Source organism: Octopus sinensis, linkage group LG18, assembly GCF_006345805.1.
Source record: "Octopus sinensis linkage group LG18, ASM634580v1, whole genome shotgun sequence".
In the NCBI taxonomy this organism is placed as follows: domain Eukaryota; kingdom Metazoa; phylum Mollusca; class Cephalopoda; order Octopoda; family Octopodidae; genus Octopus; species Octopus sinensis.
This window is the reverse complement of record NC_043014.1, coordinates 5,315,792-5,338,291: the sequence shown is the minus strand read 5'-3', so window position 1 is coordinate 5,338,291 and position 22,500 is coordinate 5,315,792. Positions and strand designations below refer to the sequence as shown.

The 22,500-nt window shown below is 39.5% G+C and overlaps 1 protein-coding gene across 1 annotated transcript in view; it reads right to left on the bottom strand.

Annotated features, from left to right (window-relative positions):
• The window catches only part of LOC118767025 (short-chain collagen C4-like), an 86,265-nt gene that overhangs the window by 39 nt on the left and 63,726 nt on the right, over window positions 1–22,500 (bottom strand). The window contains exon 5 of the mRNA XM_036510932.1: window positions 1–720. This exon is cut by the window's left edge and continues 39 nt beyond it. Within this exon, the coding sequence (XP_036366825.1) occupies window positions 221–720 (500 nt within the window). The 3' untranslated portion in view covers window positions 1–220. The remainder of the gene's footprint in view (window positions 721–22,500) is intronic.

Below are 22,500 nucleotides of genomic sequence, written 5' to 3'. Positions count from 1 at the left end.
CATTTCGACAGATTTAGATTTTTCTTGATTTTGAGGATATTTCTGGCATTCTACGTCGCCTCTTTTGTATTGTTTGAATATCTTCTGTAAACTAGTACGACAGTTTATTGTAACGATAGACATACTTTGAAGAAAATATAAGGTAACAAAATTGAAAATTTTATATTGTTTCTTGTAATTCACAGGCATATTTTCATGTGGAAGTGAATTTAATTTCTATTCAATATTTACTGCACACAACGCAGGTTAATTCTTGACCATGGACATACGGTGGACATGGCAATGAACCACAAGCAGCCTGAACGAAATATAAAACAGCTCCATCTTCGTTTCTGTAACCTGCTGGATCAGCTTCTGGTGCATAATCCACACACACATATTCATATCTGCCTTTATCACTATAATGCTCGGTCATCAAATATCCCGAATACTCTGCTGTCCAACCAGCGTAACACTTTGTCCTGGCTGGTAACGTCATAACAACGGCAGGTTGTCGTGTCGAACAGACAGCACACGGAACGTTGTGATCATGAAGTGATTTAGCGTTAGCAAAAGAAAAGAGTTTATTAGTTGGGTATAACTGTAGTTGATATTCACTGCCATAAATCCAACCCCCATCTTCACCTTCTGTAGTATAATTGGCCCAAATGGGATCGTTGGGTAGACATAAGAGATTACTTCCGCCACCAGTATGGGAAAAATGTTGTCCACCAACGACACCTAGAATTGGTGAGAATAAATCAAGTAAGCAAAGATATTAAGCAAAATTACATATGAAATGACGGAAACATTCATTACAGTTTGACCCTTAAAAGAAGTCATGTTTAGTCACGTGTGAACGAATTGTGGTGTATATATGTTAGTGTTTATGTGAGTGTAAGCTGTGTGTTGCTGGATGGGAGTGCGCATGAGTTTGCAGCTGTGCGTTTGTCTTCTCTTCATGTGTGTGTGCATGTGTTTGTGTGTGTGTACGGGTAAGTAATCGTAGTTGTGATGTGTATTGTATGGGGTAGATGTCTGTGTCTGGATGTCAATAAAAGGAGAAAGGAAAGGGATTTGTAACGCATGTGGTCGTGATTTCCCGAAATGGAAAAGATGTCGTTCACGTTTGAACGGGAAAATTGTTGGTGATGTGAATTGCATGTGGTTTGAGTAGAACAATACGAGAGACGGCGAGATGCAGAGAACTGGTGGGTAAGAGGGGATGAAATACTGTTTAGCCGACCATACGGGTGTGGCTGGCTATATCCATCGGTTTGTCTCAGACGAGTCAGGCCTACCACGAGACGGGCCTACCACATACTATAATATTATGATCACACAGATTTTATTTCATGCAAAGCATGTACTGAGGTGGGGTGAATTTTGAAGCTCATTGATGGCGTAGTGCTTAAGATGAATGGACAGCAGAGTGGGCGACCGATAAAGGATATGTGTAGGGTTTATAGGGAGCAGATTCACAAAGGATGCCAGATTGGTTCGAGAAGATGTAGGAAGCAGTAGCTTTGAATTGGATGTACCGGCGTTACCTTACAAAGATATACTAGACAATTAATGAAGCGAGGTGGTGCATGAAAACAGAAAGGTTTAAGGGATAGGACGATTTCGGTAAGGCGGAGAAGAATAGAAGTGCAATATTTACTCACTTTGGTTCTCTCAGTGGTACTTGGTCCCTCCATATTTTGCATAATACATACGGTGCTTAGTTAGCTATGTTCATTAGTTACAGTGTGTGGTTTTTCCAGTCCACACTACATTCTGCGTTCACTTCATTAACCATATACATTCATTCATCAATTCTAAGAGACCTTGTTCAATTTAATTTATAACAACAATCAATAGACACTCTAGGTAATGATAGTCAAGTGGCCACTTTCCAGCTCTGGTCACTCACGTACAATACCACCGGCCGTAGCCAGTACATTTGATCACCAGTTAGCAGCCTCGGTATTTGATATCTACATCCATACAAGTCAGCCAGGAGTCCTTGTTCGCTATACTGGACTCCAGTCTAGTCCCTTTCTATAATTTAACGTAGAGATATCTATATTCTGTGGTTAAACAACATCCTTTTCACCTGGTCCATAGTAGACAACATTTAAATTCTAATTTGACCAAATACCTACAAACTATTAAGCAGTCTTGTGCAGTCTCTATAGGGTCTATAGGTAACGTTACAAACGTGATATATCACATGATTTGCTTGAATGTGCGTGCGTGTGCGTGAGAGAAACGGAAAGAGAAAATGAGAGGAATAAAAAGAGAAGAAGAGAAAGATAAAGAGAGAAAGAGTGAACAGAAGTATAGTTTATACTAACCGTCATATACAAGGTTTGAATAAGGAGGACAACTTGTTCTGCCCCACCGGGTATACAATGATCCGGGACCGGGTTCTGTGAAATTAAAATGAAACAATGTAGTTTAAAAGAAAGAATTCTTGCATCCTATACAAAGGAAGTTGTTGGCTTGGAAGGAATTGATAGAGAGGAGAGAAATTTAGAATTTAAGAGAAAAAGAATGAGTGAATGAATGAAAATCGGAATGAAAGAAGTAAATGATTCGCTAAGAATAAATTTTAAACGAAGAAAATTAGTCGTTTGTCTATTGAGCCTGTTGTTGACGTTGACGTCAACGAATTGAGAGAATAATCTCAGAATATCAGAATGTGTATTTGGTTCCCTTAAGAACGGATGTTTGTTTTGTAGTTGAACATGGATGTGAGTATATATATATATATATATACTAGCAGTATCGCCCGGCGTCTCTCGGGTTTGTTTCGACCCGCTGGAATTGGAATTTTTGAAAAGTAAAAATTTTGCATTATGTAGCTTGTTATTCTCTTCAAGTGAACATTTTTCTGGTTGAAATACGCCGAAAAGTGGCGACACAGCAGTGAAAAAATCGTGAAAAAATAGGGATTTTCATAGAAAAAGCACCTTGTTGATGTAAATAATTTTGTTGTTAACATGGTCCGATTTGAATTTTATCTTCTACGGAAGGAAGAGCAACCCTTCTTCTATCATGCTCTCAATTTTGGTCAACTTGCGCCGCAGGGTTTCGGAGGAGATAGTGTTAGTTAAAGGTTACCAAACCTGGCGCACACAGACGACTTCAGCTTTATATAAAGAGAGATAACACACACACATTAATACACACACACACACACACACACACACACACCACACACACACACACACACACACACACACATGTATGTGTGGATGTATGTATGTATATATGTACATGAACCCAGGACCATGTGTTTGGAACGTAGTTTGTTACCACACAGCCACACCTGCCCCTATGTATGTGTGTGTGTGTGTGTGTGTGTGTGTGTATGTGTGTATGGGTAGATATATTATGCACGTATATATGTGTATATATATGTGTACATATTACATGTACATCTATATATATATATACATCTACACATAAGATACAAAATACAAAGTTATATCGTGATATCGCTAGTTATAACAATACTCGAAATATATAACAGACTGAAATTGTAGGCCCATCTCTTGCAATTTCGATCAATTGGATCTTGACCTCCCTCTTGTATAGAAGTGTACGGCTGCAGCGAAATTCATTTTTGGACTTTCTTCTATCGAAGGCATTTTAACAAAAATGCTTCCGTAAAGACGGCGAAAATATTGTCAAATTCCCAAACAGGGACACAATTCGATTTTTAAACAATAACCAAAGCCCCTTCTCCAAAAAGGGGAGAGTTACGGTTTACAATTATTTAACAAATGCAACACAACAACGTTTCACTGACGCGGAACCAACAAACGTGATAATAATAACAACAAACTTTTTTAATTTATCCCCATTTATGTGAAACCACTTATTCAAGTTCAAGTCATTGATGCAATTTTATACGAATTGCTAATACGCACACACACAGACACACACATAATAAGGGAATACTTTCACTTTAATAGTTTCACACTTGCTAAGAGAAAGTAGGAGAAAGCGTGGTGGTAATAGCAGGAGAAAACCAGAGAAAATCTTACTTTTATAATAAGAGATATGTTTGTGACCATATTAATGATAATGTTCTTCTTTTATAGATAAGTAGGCGATATTATCAATTCTTGGTACCTGATTGGTCAATTACAGATAGCAGCTTGGTTTTTGGCGCGAAGAGAGTCCGTTTCCTGCCAGAAGACTAGTATGGCCACTCCATTAAGGTGTGTGACGCCATTCCACCCAATCAATACTTCTTGCGGTTATCAGCGCCAAAGTGTGCACGGAAGTCTCCTTGTAAGACGAATGACTTTACCCCAAATATATCCAAAGCTGCAGTGACTTTCTTAAGGAAGCATTTGTATTTGGCCTCGCTATTGGGTGCATTTACTTCCAGCAGCTACACCACTCCTTCATTCTGCTTGAGCTTCAGGAGGTATCACTTAATACCTAGTGGGATTCACTCCATAATCCAATCAGAAAGCCAGGGATTGTGAGCATCCCACTTCCGCCAGTGCTGACATAGTTGGCACCACACCTGCACGGTGGAGTTTCCAACCTACTTCCACGTGTATGCCTCCGAAGTAATGAAGTTTTCTTGAGGAGACACCGATAGAGCGCTTTGTCTGCTCCGGTTTTGACAGTCTAATTCTCAATTATGAACGGTTGATCCCTTCTGGACCTGCTTCGGGGTCCTGGAACGCGCATATTTTGTATTCCCTCCCCATGCATCCAAGATTAAGTTGGGTGGAGACTGCAATATATTTCCCGAATGGACTCCTCCACTCAAGATCCAGACGCAACGGCTTTTATCCCACTCGATGGATGACGCGGTATGGCTATTCCTTGGAGCCCTTAGCTTACTGTATGTATATGCATCAAACACCGAGGTCAACTACAAATCAATCCTAAGCAAATTCCCCTCAGCTTAAGATATATTTGGGGTAAAGTCATTTGTCCTGCAAGGAGACTGCAGTGCACACCTTGGCACTGATAACCGTGAGAAGGATTGATTGGAAGGAATGTCGTCAGTGAACTTAATGGAGAGGTCATAGGAGGCTTCTGTGCAGGATACACAATCTCCTCTGCATGCTAGAGATATTATTTTAAGACAGGGATATTTATAAGGGTATCTGTTATAGAAATACTTGGTGACAGAGGTTTGTGATAGATTGCGGTCCTCTTTCGCTCTTTGCTAAACGTTCGGGTAAAAGGAGGGGTGGAGTTGTCAACTCGGCATTTCCTAAATGTCTGAAAACCTGAAAATTCCTACAGTCTGCCGAACACTGTAAATTGGTAAGTCCAGTGCGACCTACAGAATACAGTTGGAAGCCGCAGTGGATGCTGGGATCAGAAACAGAAATGTGGAGACTTTTGCATTCAAATTGAGAGTGACCAGCCTGAATGAACGAAATACATTCGTGATTGTATTAATTTTTTCGGCAGGTTCTTCTTCGGTTGAACGCTTATTTGAGCTCAATTCACTTAAAAGTGGTAAAACTGCTGGTGAAAAGCACGTTCGGCTTGATATTTTAGAAACCTTAATTACAGATGGTATTCTCTGAGTGACCCATGTATGCTAGGTGGATGGGAACTCTGGAAAAAACACCAAGGCAATGATAATAAGGGGTGACAATCACAATTTTTTCAAACAGAGACCAAAGAGTGTGTTCTAATAATAGAAATGTCTACCCTAGATGTCAGGAAAATATATGTAGGGAAATTTTCGTGCCCAAGATTACTGTCCGGGACGTGGAACACCCGACCATTTAGTCGTTCAAAGATAGATCTTCCAGCAAACGCTGTTAACCACGAAAAGGCACACGATCACGTGCCCTGGGGCATGTTGTGGATGGTTTGCCAGGAAGGTGAGTTTAATGGGCAAATACTGGTTGCCATAAAATACTTATATGGATGTTCAAATTATTGTATTTATGTAAAAGTCGAGTTTTCAACGTGAAGGTTTCACTTAGTTGAAGTGTGCATTGTTAGTGCCCCTTCTCACATTCTTTTTTGTGATCTGGTTGAATATGCGCAGCCATTGTGGTAGAGGTACCCCAATTCATCTCCACTTGATCGGTGGACTTTTATTAGTAGACGACATGCTGCTACCTGATTCGTCTGATGGTCACCAACAACGTGCACGGAATGGGTTGGCAACCGAGTACCCCAAGGCAGGATTGACAAATACGCACTGTGTAGGAACGTGGAACATCATTATTTCGGGTCTCTATTCACGAATGCTGAATTGTAGATATACATGCAGTGAAGCGCCAGCTCGGGCATTTGATACTCAGATGAAGAGGGCATTACATGCTTTTCGTTTGCAAGTCGGTGGGGCTCGCTCTGAGCATTCTAATTTTTTCATAGTGAACTTACCGGCCGCCTCGGACACTCGGCGAAGAGCACACTCGGAGGAACCGTGCAGACCGAAACAATTCTCGACGTAGCACTGCATATATACTCATATACCCTCAATAAATGGCATAGTATATTAGAGAAATTATTGTAAAGTAGAACATATGTCGAAATAAATGCAGGCAAATGTCTTAGTATATATTATTGTGGACATATGGATAGTAATGTGGAACTAATTCAAAGTTGGTGAAATTATAAACCATTACTTAAGGAGACACGGGTAAAAGACTTTAGCCGTAAAATTAGTTCTTACTTGGTGTGTCATCAGGTTTATCGTCGAGAGATTTCTTGGAGATGAAACGGTTCTGGGAAAAAATAGAAATAGCATCATATAAATAGAACTTCAGGGTATTTATAATCGTTTAGAACTTAAAACAATGCAATAGATGACAACATATTCGGACAGGTATCATTGCCAACACTACCATCTCAACCTCTTAGGAATCTTCTAGAAGGCGCTTCCATCCAGTCGAACGATTTTCTGAACAATATCATACAATACAACCCTGCATTTCAAATGACATCGTTTGGTGAATCTAAGAAGATAGATAAACATGAATTTACGCCGACGTCAAAGTTCAAGGGCAAGTCTGTCCCCTCATTGGTTCCCTGGTACCCGCGAATGAACAACCACAGTTCCTCCAAATTTGCTTTATGAGTGATGTATGACAACAAACCCGACGTGAGGTGTCAACATTTCCGATGATGGGCCGTGTTACACACAGCGCACACTGCTGCAAAGGAGAGTATATCCACTGACAGCTTTTCGGTGCGTTCAAAAATCACACAAACCCCACCTCCGATTTTGCATGACAGGTTAGGGCCTGAAACACTCCAAACGGACGCATAGCATGTTCCTTAGTCGAATTAGCCGAGCATTTACTCTACAAATGTTTTGTTGTCAATGTTGCACTTTCCCATATCACCTGTTTCAAAATGACTCGAATATATTATATACCAACTTTCCCGTTTTTATCCCCAGCAATGCCGGGTATGTCTGCTCGTACACACACACACACACACATATATATATACACACACATATTTCCACATATTTATATATATATATATATATTTATATTTATATAGAAACACACACATGTATATATATAGTTAAATTCAATCCAAACAAGAAAGCACAAAGAAACACAACAATGCGAGGACGTGGAACAAATATAGTATTATTGGACGCTCAGGAAAGAAGGAAAGAAGGAATGTTTAACGTTTCGAGCGGAGCTCTTCGTCGGAAAAATACGAGAAGGAAAGATCCTGAGAAGGGAAGGCAGAGGAAAAAAGATCGCCAACGGTTCACACGCGGACACATTTTGAATGACCGTAAGGAAATGGGTGAAGAAAAGTTCTTTCAAAGACAGGAGAGTGGTAGAGGAGGAGGAATGTGTGTGTAAGTGTGGATATGTGCGGACGCGGAGGTCTGCGTGTGCGTGTGTGTGTAAATGTTTATGTGTGCAAAGTTGACATGTGTGTGTGTGTGTGTGCGTGTGTGTGTGTATGTGTGTGTGGTTGTGGCTGTTAATCTTTGCGTGGTGTAGGGCTAGTAGTGTTAAGGTCAACGAAGAAGGAATTGGGCGTGGCTCCTTTTGTCTCTACCACAGGTCATGTTGTAGGTACTGCTTGTTTGAAGTATGTGTGTGTGTGCGTGTATGTATATGTATCATGTGTGTGTTTTGTTTGTATTGTGTGTGTGTGTACGTATGTGTGTGTGTCAGTGTGTGTATGCGTAGAGTCTGTGTGTGTGGTGAATAACTGTGCTTTAATTAGTGTATGTGTGAGTGTGTGCTTGTACGTGCTTATGTGTGTATACATGTATGTATAATTGTGTGCCGTGTGTATGGGATGTATGTGTGGGTTCATTTGTGTGTGTGTATGTGTGTGTGTGTATGTATGTGCGTGCGTGTTTCTGATGTGCATGTACGTGTGCGTTTGTATGTGTGTGTGTAAGCGTATATGGGTGTATATACGTGTATCCGTGGGGTTGTGAGATTTGGGTATGTGAATTAATATGCGTGTGTGCGTGCGTATGTGTGCGCATCTTTTTGTGTGCGTGTGTGTGTGTGTCTGTGTGTATATACGTATGTGTATGTGTGTGTGCGCGTGTAGGCATATATTGTGTGTATGTATAAGTATCGGCGTATATGTGAAATTGTGCATGCGTGTGCGTGCGTGTGCTTGTGTGCGTGTGTGCGCTTAAGTGCGTGTATGTGCGTGTGTGTCTGTGCCCATTTGTGTATAAGTGCGTGCGTATCAGTATGAGTATTGTTTGTTGGGGGTAGATGAGGGCATCTGTGCTGGTGTGTGTGTATGTACGTGTGTATGTGTGTGTGTTGTCTGCGTATGATACGTATATATATCTCCCTGATCACCGTGACCGACCAGGCTAACAGTTGTTGCTATACATCGCCGGTCACAATGCGCTTCGCCTTGTTTTAGCCTTCAAATGACGCCACCCCGCGGGCTAAGCGAGCAGGCCAACAGAAGAAAGGGAGAAAGTTGCAGCGAAAGAGTACAGCAGAGATCAACACAACCCACTCCCTGAGCCTCGTAGAGCTTTAGGTGTTTTTGCTCAATAAACACTCACAACACCCAGTCTGGGAATCGAAACCGCGATCCTACAACCGTGACTCCGCTGCACTAACCACTGGGCCACAGCGCTTCGACACACACACACACACACACACCAGAGCCATGTCAGTAGATTTGGTAGATTCAGACTGAAAGAAGGGTGCTATACACCACACACACACACACACACACACACACACACACACACACACACACACACACACACATATATATATATAATATATATATATATATATATATATATACACATCAATATATACGTATGCACGTATACTTAAGCATACACACCATAAATATCACAAATATACGTATCTACTTATACGCATACACACACACAAACGCAACACATATATGTGAGTGGACATACACTGTATAGTGTGGTTGTTCGTGTACAATTGAGCACGTGTGTCTGTGTGCGTGCGTATGTGTGTGTGTTAGTGTTTATTTGTGCGTGTGTTTGTCCGTGTGTCTGTGTGTATGTATTTACATTCGTTCTTACATATTGTCATATATAAAAACCAACGTGAATTACAGTCAAACATTACGAAATTCACCGATCTACATTGGCACTCGCACGTTTTATTTTCAGTTGGAAAGAAAAGATTCAAAAAAACTCGCCTCACTTCCGTTCCTGATGGAGAGAAATAGATAAATGTGTGTAAATATGTACGTATTCCTATGTGTGCGTGTGTGTGTGTTTGTATGTGTTTGTTTCGGTGCGTGTGTGCAAGTGTACATCTAGATATAATACTTAACACTAATATTAATAGGGCTAAACGTTGCAGCGACAGGGCATGGCCATGCTAGAACCCCACCATTAGATTTTTTTCATTACGCACTTATTTCCCTCTCCAGGATTATGTCTGGTGAAAGAGCGATCGGACAGGAGTACAATTCCACACTTCTTTGTGTTTACTAGGGATGTGTGTATATGTATATATATATATATATATATATATATATATATATATATATATATATATATATATATATATATATATATAGATAGATAGATAGATAGATAGATAGATAGATAGATAGATATGTAGATAAATAGATTGATAGATAGATATGTATGTTCATACATACGTAACTATATATGTGTGTATGTATATATGTTATGTATATATATATATATATAGATGTAAGTGTGTGTGTGTGTGTGTATAGCACACATACTGTGTATGTATCTATGTTTTATGTATGTGTCTGTTATTGTCGCACCACTATCGATTCTCAACTGATGTCGGTTTGTTTATGTCCGCGTTACATAGCGGTTCGGCTAGAAATACCGACAGAATGAGCAATAGGCTTACAAAGAATAATTCCTGAAACGAGTCGTCCTACTTAACGCAGTGCTGTAGCATGGCCGCAGTCAAATGACTGAAACGGGTAAAAGAATATATTTATATACAAACACACACACACACAAACACACACATACACACACACACACACACACACACACACACACACACACACACACACACACACACACACACACATATATATATATATATAGATAAATAGAGAGAGAGAGATAGACAGAGAGAAACAGTGATAGATACACACACGCATATATTTGTTTGTATATATATATCTATATATGTTCAGGCACTAATATATTCATATATATGTATATTTAGATATACATATATATGTATATTATATATACAAATATACGTATATGTATATATATGTATGCTTAGGTGTGTGCGCCTGTGTGTTCGTGTGTGATTACGTGTGTGATCTTATGTGTGTGTGTGTGCTCCATAGGAACATATGTACGTGATTCATGCATACATCCTTACATCCATCCATCCATCCGTACGTACATACATCCACATATTAATACATACATACGTAAATGCATACATACATACATACATACATGCATATATAAATACATAAAGACATACATATATTAACACAAAATCCATGACTTACCGTTTTCGATTTCTCTTCCATTTTTCCTATTCTTGAATCTTGATGAAGAATCACGATCGTCAGAACGAGAAGAACCCCAAAAGCTATGAGAGAAGAAATGGAATAACGCTGCGAAATATTCCTGGACAGTTGTGCGAAATCCATTCTGGTGACAGTTGTCGGTCGTACGTGATACTTCGTGTGGCTTCAACAAAAGATCGAGATGCGAGGTTTAAGCTGAAGACCTGTAACTGAATTCCACGTATTTATTGAGCGCACAACAACCCAGCTCTGGCATAGATCTTATCGTAAATTTATGAACCGATGCGATTGGTGGAACTGTAAAAGTGGGCGTGAACTTGTCTGACAGGTTTAATTATTGGAAAGAGATGGTTTGATATTGTCACACAATAATTAGCAAAATAATTTGATGAATGAGAGACACGTGTAAAGTGAAATGATTCCTGTTTCTGGATATATTATGATATATTTATTTACTAATGTTGTTATTTAATTTTATTTGTTATTCTTGGGAAACTGTTTTAATATTCAGTGTGGGAAGTATTTCGTTCAACCAACAAATACACAGACACACACGCATACACACACACACACACACACACACTGACACACACACTGAGAAACACACACACAGACACTGAGAAACACACACACACTGACAAACACACACACACGCACACACACACACACCGATACACACACACACAAATACAAACACACATACACACTGACACACACACACACACACACATTGACATACACACACACACACTGTCATACACACACACACACTGACACACACACACACAGTGACATACACACACACACAGACACACACACACACACTGACATACACACACACACGCACACACACGCTGACACACATACACGCACTGACATACACACACACACACACACTGACACACACACACACACACACTCACACACACACACATACACACTGACATACTCAAACACACATACACACTGAAACACACACACATATTCACACACACACATTCACACACACACACATTCACACACACACATACACACTGATATACACACACACACACTGACATACACACACACACGCACACACACGCTGACACACATACACACACTGACATACACACACACACACACTGACACACACTCACACACTCACACACACACACACACACTGACATACTCAAACACACATACACACTGAAACACACACACACATTCACACACACAGAAACACTGACACACACACACACATACACACAGATACACACACACACACACTGACACACACACTAACACACACTGACCCACACACCGTGACACACACACACGCTGACACACACACACGTTGACACACACACACACACATACACACACATGGACACATGCGCACACACACACACACATACAAACACACACACACACAAGTATGCGTGAAAATGCGTGCTCGTACGAGCGACCGCAGTTACTGTTGGGGCACAAGGTTGAAGTCAACTCCTCTAGCGAAGTATTTATCAAAGAGAAATACCGAAGGTAGGTAACTCACGACAGACTCCAGCCTGGCGCTCTAATGGCTTCACTTACTCGTTGTTGTTGACTATGTTTTAGTTAAAGCTATGGCTTTAAGTTTGTCCAGATATTCCACTCTTCGGTATTTTCTTTTGATAACGGCTGAACTGGAACCCGATAGGGAGCAGCAGTGGACTGATACGCTGTTTTTGCAGCTTTTTGCACTGAATTTGCCTTTAGATTTTGAAATATGCCATTAGCACATTTTAACGAACCCAAAAATTGCTTATGCCAAATACTGAGCGCTAATACTGTTCACTGGAAACGCCATGTTGAATGTTTCCATATATTCATTTGTCAATTTGCATTTCGTGCTTTCATATTACTTAATTATTATTCTTTTTCGCTAGCTTTTTCACAATCGAGCATTCTTATGGCACACAATTAATCGGACAAAAAACGTGCTGCCACCCACAGATCCCTCTTTCCACGGATACATTCGTTTATCTGGCAGCCATTCTACAAACTCCCACATACAAGGAGCAATCATGCTGGGTAGAGTGTGAAAGACTCAACATGTTGCACTGATTCCACCAAATGTATATTTTATAAGTCGTCTTCCTTTCCTTACTAAGTCGTTTATGTGTGTTACAGTTATTGTATGCATGTATCTCGAAGCAAGTTCCTCTTCTGCGAGTTTGATAGTTTTATGTTACAGACGGAGATAATTTGTTGAACTTGATGTTTTGTGGTGTTGCTGTAGATTCGGTTGATGCTGTTCCTGAGGTGGACTCATATTTTTTGGTGGTTTCATATTTTATTTTGGCACATCAGTTTTCAGGGAACGATAATAAGCTGTGTGTGTGTGATTTTTGTAGAAAAGCGGGAATATGTGAATGTAGGTTGAAAATAGTTCATCGTGGGACGTGTACTTGTACCCTTGTCGAAAGTGTTTCTTGAAAACTTCAATGTGTTAGTAACCTGACAAGTAGTTAGGTTGTCAACATTTTGTGGTATTTCTTCAGTGGATATCAAATATCCTTTATTAGGTAATATCCGCGATTGGATTGCAGAGCTTTCATCGCATCGATTGTAGTTACAATGATACGTATGGGAGTATTTTTTTTTATTAACCCATCATGATTTAGTGATGTTAGTTATAAGCTTTTATCGTGTTTTCTGAAGATTGATCATGAAAGGGTGATATATTTGTACGGAGGTGTTTCATTTGGGGACTGTTTTCATTTTAAGACGGAATACAACACACATTTAAACGAATCATCATTTTATTTCAACATTTAAATTTGATAAACTGAACCTCATACAAAGTATTCTAGAATCATTCCCTGAGGATTACATCGTTCTGTTAAGCTATTTGTCACATTCTATGACGTCTCTGTTGTTTCGTTTTGAATATTTTCTGAAAACTTGTACAGCAATTTATTTAACGACATATATTAGTCGGATAAAATATTGCGAAACACAATTACAAGAAACGTATATGTTGCTTTATTATATTATACTTTATGATTCACCGACATAAATTTTCATATAGAAACGAATGTAAATTTCTATTCAGTATTTACTGCATACAACGCAGGTTAATTCTCGACCATTGACATACGGTGGACATGGCAATGAACCACACTCAGCCTGAACGAAATATAATCGAACTCCATCTTCGTCTCTGTAACCTGCTGGATCAGCTTCTGGTGCATAATCCACACAAACATATTCATGTCTACCTTTATGCCCGTAATGACCGGACATCAAATATCCTGAATACTCAGCTGTCCAACCACGGTAACACTTTGTCCTGGCTGGTAACATCATAACAACAGCGGGTTGTCGTGTCAAACAGACAGCGCACGGAACGTTGTGATCATGAATTGATTCAGCGTTAGCAAAAGAAAAGAGTTTATTTGTTGGGTATAAATATAGTTCATATTCACTGCCATAAATGTTACCACCTTTTTCAACTTCTATCGTATAATTGGCCCAAATGGGGTCGTTGGGTAGACACAAGAGATTACTTCCGCCACCAGTTTGTGCAGAATGTTGTCCACCAACAACACCTAGAATTGGTAAGAATAAATCAAATAAAAAAGATGTTAAGAAAAATTATATATGAAATAACGGAAAAATTCATAACAGTTAAAAGAAGTCATGTTTAGCCACGTGTGAACGAATTGTGGTGTATATATGTTAGTGTTTATTTTAGTGTAAGCTGTGTGTTGCTGAATCATAGGTGCCTCTTTACCTAGTCATACTATGTATATATATATAAATAAATATATATATATTTATATCGAAGTAAGCAACAAGTATATCCAGAAGTAATGCGGTACGTTTGTTTCATGCAACTCCATTTATATATGTATATATATATATGCTGTGTGTATACGGTTAAGTATTTGTTGTTACGACGTGGATTATTATTTATGTTTGCATGGGGTAAGTCATGCAAACATATATATGTATGTCATGTCATACATGTATGTCATACGGTGGATGTCAATAGATGGAGAAATAGAAAGATATTTTATAACGCATGCACTCGTGTTTATCCGAAATGGAAAAGATGTTCAGGTGTGAACGGGGATATTTTGGGTTGTGGAAATTGTAGGAGGTTTGAGTAGGACAATAGGGGAGACGACGAGATGCAGAGAAGTGGTGGGTAGCCGTCGATGAAATGTTGTTTAGTCGATCATACGAGAGTCAGTGGCTAAACCTCTCGTTTAGACTCGGACGAATCAGGCTTACAAAGACGTTATGATCACAGAGACATGTTTTCATGCAATACACAGAAACGAGGTGGGAGGAAAAATTGTGAGGTTCAGTGACGGCGTAGTGCTTAAGATGAATGGACGGCGGAGTGGGCGACCGATAAAGGATACGTGTAGGGTTTATAGAGAGCAGATTCAGAGCATTTTAAAGGAACGTGAGGTTGATTGGGGAAGCGGTTTGTAGCAGCAGTTTTGAATTGGAAGTTTCGGAATTACCTTACAAAGATATACTGGATAATTAATGAGGTGATGTGGTGCATTAAAAGAGCAAGGCTTCAGCGATAGGACGATTTCGGTGAGGCGGAGAAGAATAGAAGTGCATTCTGTACTCTGTTGTGTTCTCTCACTAATATTTAGTCTCTCTCTATTTTACTTAATGAATAAAGTCCTTAGCTTTTCCCATCAGTTACAGTATGTGGCTTGTCCAGTCCTCATTCTACATTGTGCGTTCATTCCATTAACCATTTACAGTCACTGTCATCAATTCTAATAGACTCTTTTCAGTTTAGCCCACACCTACGATCATTGTGCACTCTAGTTCATGATTGTCAAGCGGCAACTTTTCAGCTCTGGTCACTCACGTACAATACCACCATCTGTAGCCTGTACAATTGATCACCAGTTAGCATCCTTTTCACTTGGTCCGTAGTAGACAACATATAATATTCTGATTGACCAAATACCTACAAAGGAGAAAGCAGTCTTGTGTAGTTTTTGTATAGTCTACAGGTATAGACGTTTGAAACGTGACACATCATAAAAGGATTAGAGAATGTTTATGTCAGACAACCCAGCAGAGGGTGAGTGTGTGTGCGTGTGCGTGAGAGAGAGGGTGGGAGAGAAAGAAAGGCAATAAAAAGAGAGAATGAGAGGTATAAAAGTGAACAAGAGTAAAACAAAAAGAGAATGAGAGGTGAGAAATATAAAGTATACTAACCGTAATATACAAGGTTTGAATAAGGAGGACAAGTTGTTCTGCCCCATCGGGTATACAATGATCCGAGACCGGGTTCTGTGATATTAAAATGAAATAATGTAGGTTAAAAGAAAGAATTTGGGAATCATTTACTAAGTAGATTGTTGGATGGGAAGGAATTGATGGAGAAGAGAGAAATATAGAATTTAAGAAAGAACGAGTGAATGAATGAAAGTCAGAACGAAAGATGTAAATAATAAGAATAAATTGTAAAGAAAGAAAAAATACATTTGTCTGTTGAGCCTGTTGGTGACGTTGATGTCAAAGATTTGAGAGATTAATCTCAGAATATCAGAATGTGTATCGGTCTCCGCTATGAACGGATGTATGTATGATACGTAAACTTGGGTATGAGTATATATACTTCCCAATAGAATAATGATAAAACTCAATAGAATAATGATAAAATATTCGCCAGGTGCGAATATTCATCGGTCAATTACAAATATCAGTTTGGAGCTCGGCGCAAATAAGGCCATCATAACTACAATATGAAAATAACAACCATACCGCATCATTTGTCGATTTAGTTAAAAGACATCGCATCCGGATCTCGAGTAGAGGAGTCCGTTCGATAAATGTATAGCACACCCCACACAATACCGGTGAAACCAGCAAGTAGCCTGGAACTAAATATGGGGTGTTTGGCGTGGGAGCACAAAATTGACGGTCTCAGGATACCAAACAGATCAAGAAGGGAACAACCTTTAATAATTGAGAATTAAACTGTCTGAATTGTTAGATATAATCTGCCTGTAAGATATAATAAATGTCTGCTCTAAAAAATTTCGTTTGTCCGACTTTTGCATCCAAATTGAGAGTGACCCACCTGAATGAACTTGGACATCGAAATGGATTCGTGATTGTATTATTTTTTTCGGCAGGTTCTTCTTCGGTTGAACTCTTATTTGAGCTAATCTCACTTAAAAGTGATATAGCTGCTGGTGAAAAGCAGGTTCGGCTTGATATTTTAGAAACCTTAAATACAGATGGTATTCTCTGAGTGTACCATGTACGCTAGGTGGATGGGACCTCTGGAAAAAATATCAAGGCAATGAAATATAGGGTGACAATCACAATTTCTTCGGACAGAGACCAAGGAGTGTGCTCGAATTATAGAAATGTCTACAATAGATGTCAAGAAAAGATATGTAGGAAAATTGTCGCGCCCAAGATTACCGTCCGACACGCGGTACACTCGACCTTTTAGACGTTCAAAACAGATCTTCCAGCAAATACAGAAATATTTCCAAAGTTTAAACGCTATAAACCACGAAAAGGCACACGATCACGTGCCCTGGGTATTGTTTTGGATGGTTTTCCAGGAAGGTGAGTTTAATGGGCAAATCATGGTTGCCATAAAGTACTTATATGGATGTTCAAATGTTTGTATTTCTGTAAAAGTCGAAAGTTTTCAACGTGAAAGTTTCACTTAGTTGAAGTGTGCATTGTTAGTGCCCCTTTTCATATTCTTTTTTGTGATCTGGTTGAATATGCGCAGCCAATGTGGTAGAGGTATCCCAATTCATCTCTACGTGATCGGTCGACTGTTATTTGTAGACGACATGCTGCTACCAGATTCGTCTGATGGTCACCAACAACGTGCACTGAATTGGTTGACAAATACGCACTGTGTAGGAAAGTGGAACATCATTATTTCGGGTCTCTATTCACGAATGATTGGAAACACAAGAGTGGACAGAATGCTGATTTGTAGATATAAACGCAGTGAAGCGCCAGCTCAGGGCATTTGATTCTCAAAAGCAGAGGGCATTCTATGCTTATCGTATGCAAGCCGGTGGGGCTCGCTCTGAGCACTCTAATTTGTTCACAGTGAACATACCCGCCGCCTCAGACACTCGGCGAAGAGCACACTCGGTGGAACCGTCCAGACCGAAACAATTCTCGACGTATCACTGCATATATACTCATATATACTCAATAAATGGCATAGTATATTAGAATAACATTATATTTACGGAATTCTTGTAAAGTAGAACATAGTTTAAAATAAATTCAGGCAAGTGTCTTAGTATATATTATTGTGGACATATGGATAGTAATGTGGAATTAATTTAAAGTTGGTGAAATTATAAATGATTAGTTAATGAGTCACGGGTAAAAGACTTTAGCCATAAAATTAGTTCTTACTTGGTGTGTCATCAGGTTTATCGTCGAGAGATTTCTTGGAGATGAAACGGTTCTGTGAAAAAATAGAAATAGCATCATATAAATAGAACTTCAGGGTATTCATTATCGTTTAGAACTTAAAACAATGCAATAGATGACTACATATTCGGACAGTTAACATTGCCAACACTACCATCTCAACCCCTTAGGAATTTTCTAGAAGGCGCTTCAATCCGGTCAAAGGATTTTCTGAACAATATCAGACAATACAACTCAGCATTTCAAATGACATCGTTTGGTGAATCTAAGAAGATAGATAAACATGAATTTACGCCGACGTCAAAGTTCAAGGGCAAGTCTATCCCCTCATTGGTTCCCTGGTACCCGCGAATGAACAACCACAGTTCCTCCAAATTTACTGTATGAGTGATGTAGGACAACAAACCCGACGTGAGGTGTCAAAATTTCCGATGATAGTTCGTGTTAGACACAGCGCACACTGCTGCAAAGGAGAGTATACTTACTGACAGTTTTTCGGTGCGTTCAAAAATCACACAAACCCCACATCCAATTTTGTAAGACAGGTTAGGGCCTGAAACACTCCAAACGGACGCATAGCATGTTGCTTAGTCGAATTAGCCGAGCATTTACTCTACAAATGTTTTGTTGTCAATGTTGCACTTTCCAATATCACCTGTTTCAAAATGACTGGAATATATTATATACCAACTTTGCCATTTCAATCCCCAGCAATGCCGGGGATGTCTGCTAGTACACAGACACACACAGACACACACACAGACACACACACACACACATACACACACACACACACACACACACACACATATACACACACGTATTTCTACATATATATATATATATATATATATATATATATATACACACACACACATGTATATATATATAGGTGAATTTAATCCAAACATGACAGCACAAAAGTACAACGACGCGAGGACGTGGAACAAAGATAGTATTATTGGACGCTCAGGAAATAAGGAAAGAAGGAGGGTTTAACGTTTCGGGTGGAGCTCTTCGTCGGAAACATACAAGAAGGAAAGATCCAGAGGAGGGAAGACAGAGGAAAAAATCGCCAACTGTACACACGCGGCCACATTTTGAATGACCGGAAGTAAATGGGTGAAGATAAGTTCTTTCAAAGACAGAATAGTGGTAGAGGAAGAGGAATGTGTGTGTAAGTGTGGATAAGAGAGTGTGTGGAGGTCTGCGTGTGCGTGTGTGTGTATGTGTGTATGTGTGCAATGATGACACGTGTATGTGTATGTGCATGTGTGTGTGTATGTGTGTGTGTGGTTGTGGCTGTTAATCTTTGCGTGTTGTAGGGCTCGTAGTGTTAAGGTCAAGGAAGAAGGAATTGGGCGTGGCTCCTTTTGTCTCTACCACAGGTCAAGTTGTAGGTACTGCTTGTTTGAAGTATGTGTGTGTGTGCGTGTATGTATATGTATCATGTGTGTGTTTTGCTTGTAGTGTGTGTGTATGTATGTGTGTGTTCATGTGTGTAGGCGTAGAGTTAGGGTGTGTGGCGAATAACAGTGCTTTACTTAGTGTACGTGTGCGTGTATGTATGTGGGTACATGTGCAATGATGACACGCGTGTGTGTGTATGTGTGTGTTTGGTTTGTAGTGTGTGTGTGTGTGTGCATGTGTGTGTATGCGTAGCGTTTGGGTGTGTGGCGAATATCTGTGCGTATGCGTGTATACATGTATGTATAATTGTGTGCCGTGTGTATGGGACGTATGTGTGGGTTCATTTGTGTGTGTGTGTTTGTATGTGCATGCGTCTCGTATGTGAGTGTAGTTGTGTGTGCGTGTACGTGTGAGTTTGTATGTGTGTAAGCGTATATGGGTGTATATACGTGTATCCGTGGGGTTGTGAGTTTTGCGTGCGTGTGTGTGTTTGTGTCTGTGTCTATATGTGTATACTTATGTGTATGTGTGTGTGCGCATGTAGGCATATATTGTGCGTATGTATATGTATCGGTGTTTCTGTGAATTTGTACATGCGTGTGTGTGTGAGGGTTTTTGGAGTTGTGTGGGCGTAATGTGCGTGCGTGTGCTTGTGAGCGTGTGTGCGCTTAAGTACGTGAATGTGCGTGTTTGTCTGTGACATGTGTGTATAAGCGTGTGCGTATCTGTATGATTATTGTTCGTTAAAGGTATATGTGGGCATCTGTGCTGGTGTGTGAGTATGTACGTGTGTATGTGTGTGTGTGCGTGTATACATATAACTCCGTGATCACCGTTACAGACCAAGCTACCAGTTGTTGCTACATATCGCTGGTCACAATGCGCTTCGCATTGTTTTAGCCTTCAAATGACGCCAGCCCGCTGGCTAAGCGAGCAGGCCAACAGAAGAAAGGGAGAAAGTTGTAGCGAAAGAGTGCTCACAACCTAGTCTGGGAATCGAAATCGCGATCCTAAAACCGTGAGTCCGCGACCCGAAGCACTGGGCCACTGCGCCTCCAAACAGACATATATATATATATATATATATATATATATATATATATGTGTGTGTTTATTTGAGCGTGTGTTTGTCCGTGTGTCTGTGTGTATGTATTTACATTCGTTCTTACATATTGTCATATATAAAAACCAACGTGAATTACAGTCAAACCTTACGAAATTCACCGATCTACATTGGCACTCGCACGTTTTATTTTCAGTTGGAAAGAAAAGATTTTAAAAAACTCGCCTCACTTCCGTTCCTGATGGAGAGAAATAGATAAATGTGTGTAAATATGTACGTATTCCTATGTGTGCGTGTGTGTGTGTTTGTATGTGTCTGTTTCGGTGCGTGTGTGTAAGTGTACATCTAGATATAATACTTAACACTAATATTAATAGGGCTAAACTTTGCAGCCACAGGACATGGCCATGCAAGAACCCCACCATTAGATATTTTTCATTACGCACTTATTTCCCTCTCCAGGATTATGTCTGGTGAAAGAGCGATCGGACAGGAGTACAATTCCACTCTTCTTTGTGTTTACTTGGGATGTGTGTATATGTATATATACATACATATATATACATATACATATACATATATATATATATGTATATATATAGGTAAACAGTAAAAATAATTACAGACATGGACAAGAACATGAAACACCACATAGACGACACAAGAACCACAGGACGGGACATTCGAAGCCCTCAGTCATCAGTCAAGAACCAGATCATCTTAGCAATTTCGGCTGATTAATCTTGAGATTGCTCCGATATGGGCAGCCCGCCAAGGGAAATCTAAGCCAAGTGCATTAGATCCCCTGGAAGAAAGCTTCGAATGTATACAACACGAGGACGGAAAACGAACGAAGTACACGAACAAAAATACAGAATACGTGACACCAATAAGAATACAAAAACGTAAAAACAATAACGGTAAAAATAAAAAATAAACAACAAAACAAAACCAGGACGTAGGACAATATATATATATATATATATATAGAGAGAGAGAGAGAGAGAGAGAGAGAGATAGATAGATAGATAGATAGATAGATAGATAGATAGATAGATAGATAGATAGATAGATAGATAGATAGATAGATAGATAGATAGATATGTAGACAAATAGATTGATTGATAGATATGTATGTACATACATACGTAACTATATATATGTGTGTATGTATATATGATATGCATATATATATATATATAGATGTATGTGTGTATGTGTGTGTGAGTGTGTCTGTGTGTGTATAGCACACATAGTGTGTATGTATCTATGTTTTATGTGTGTCTGTTATTGTTGCACCACTATCGATTCTCAACTGATGTCGGTGTGTTTACGTCCCTGTTATTTAGCGGCTCGGCTAGAGATACCGAGAGAATGAGCAATAGGCTTACAAAGAATAATTCCTGAAACGATTCGTCCTACTAAACGCAGTGCTCTAGCATGGCCGCAGTCAAATGACTGAAACGGGTAAAAGAATATATTTATATACAAACACACACACAGACACACACACACACACACACACACAAATATATATATATAGATAAATAGAGAGAGAGAGAGAGAGAGATAGGCAGAGTGATACAGTGATAGATACACACACGCATATATTTGTTTGTATATATATATCTATATATCACGCA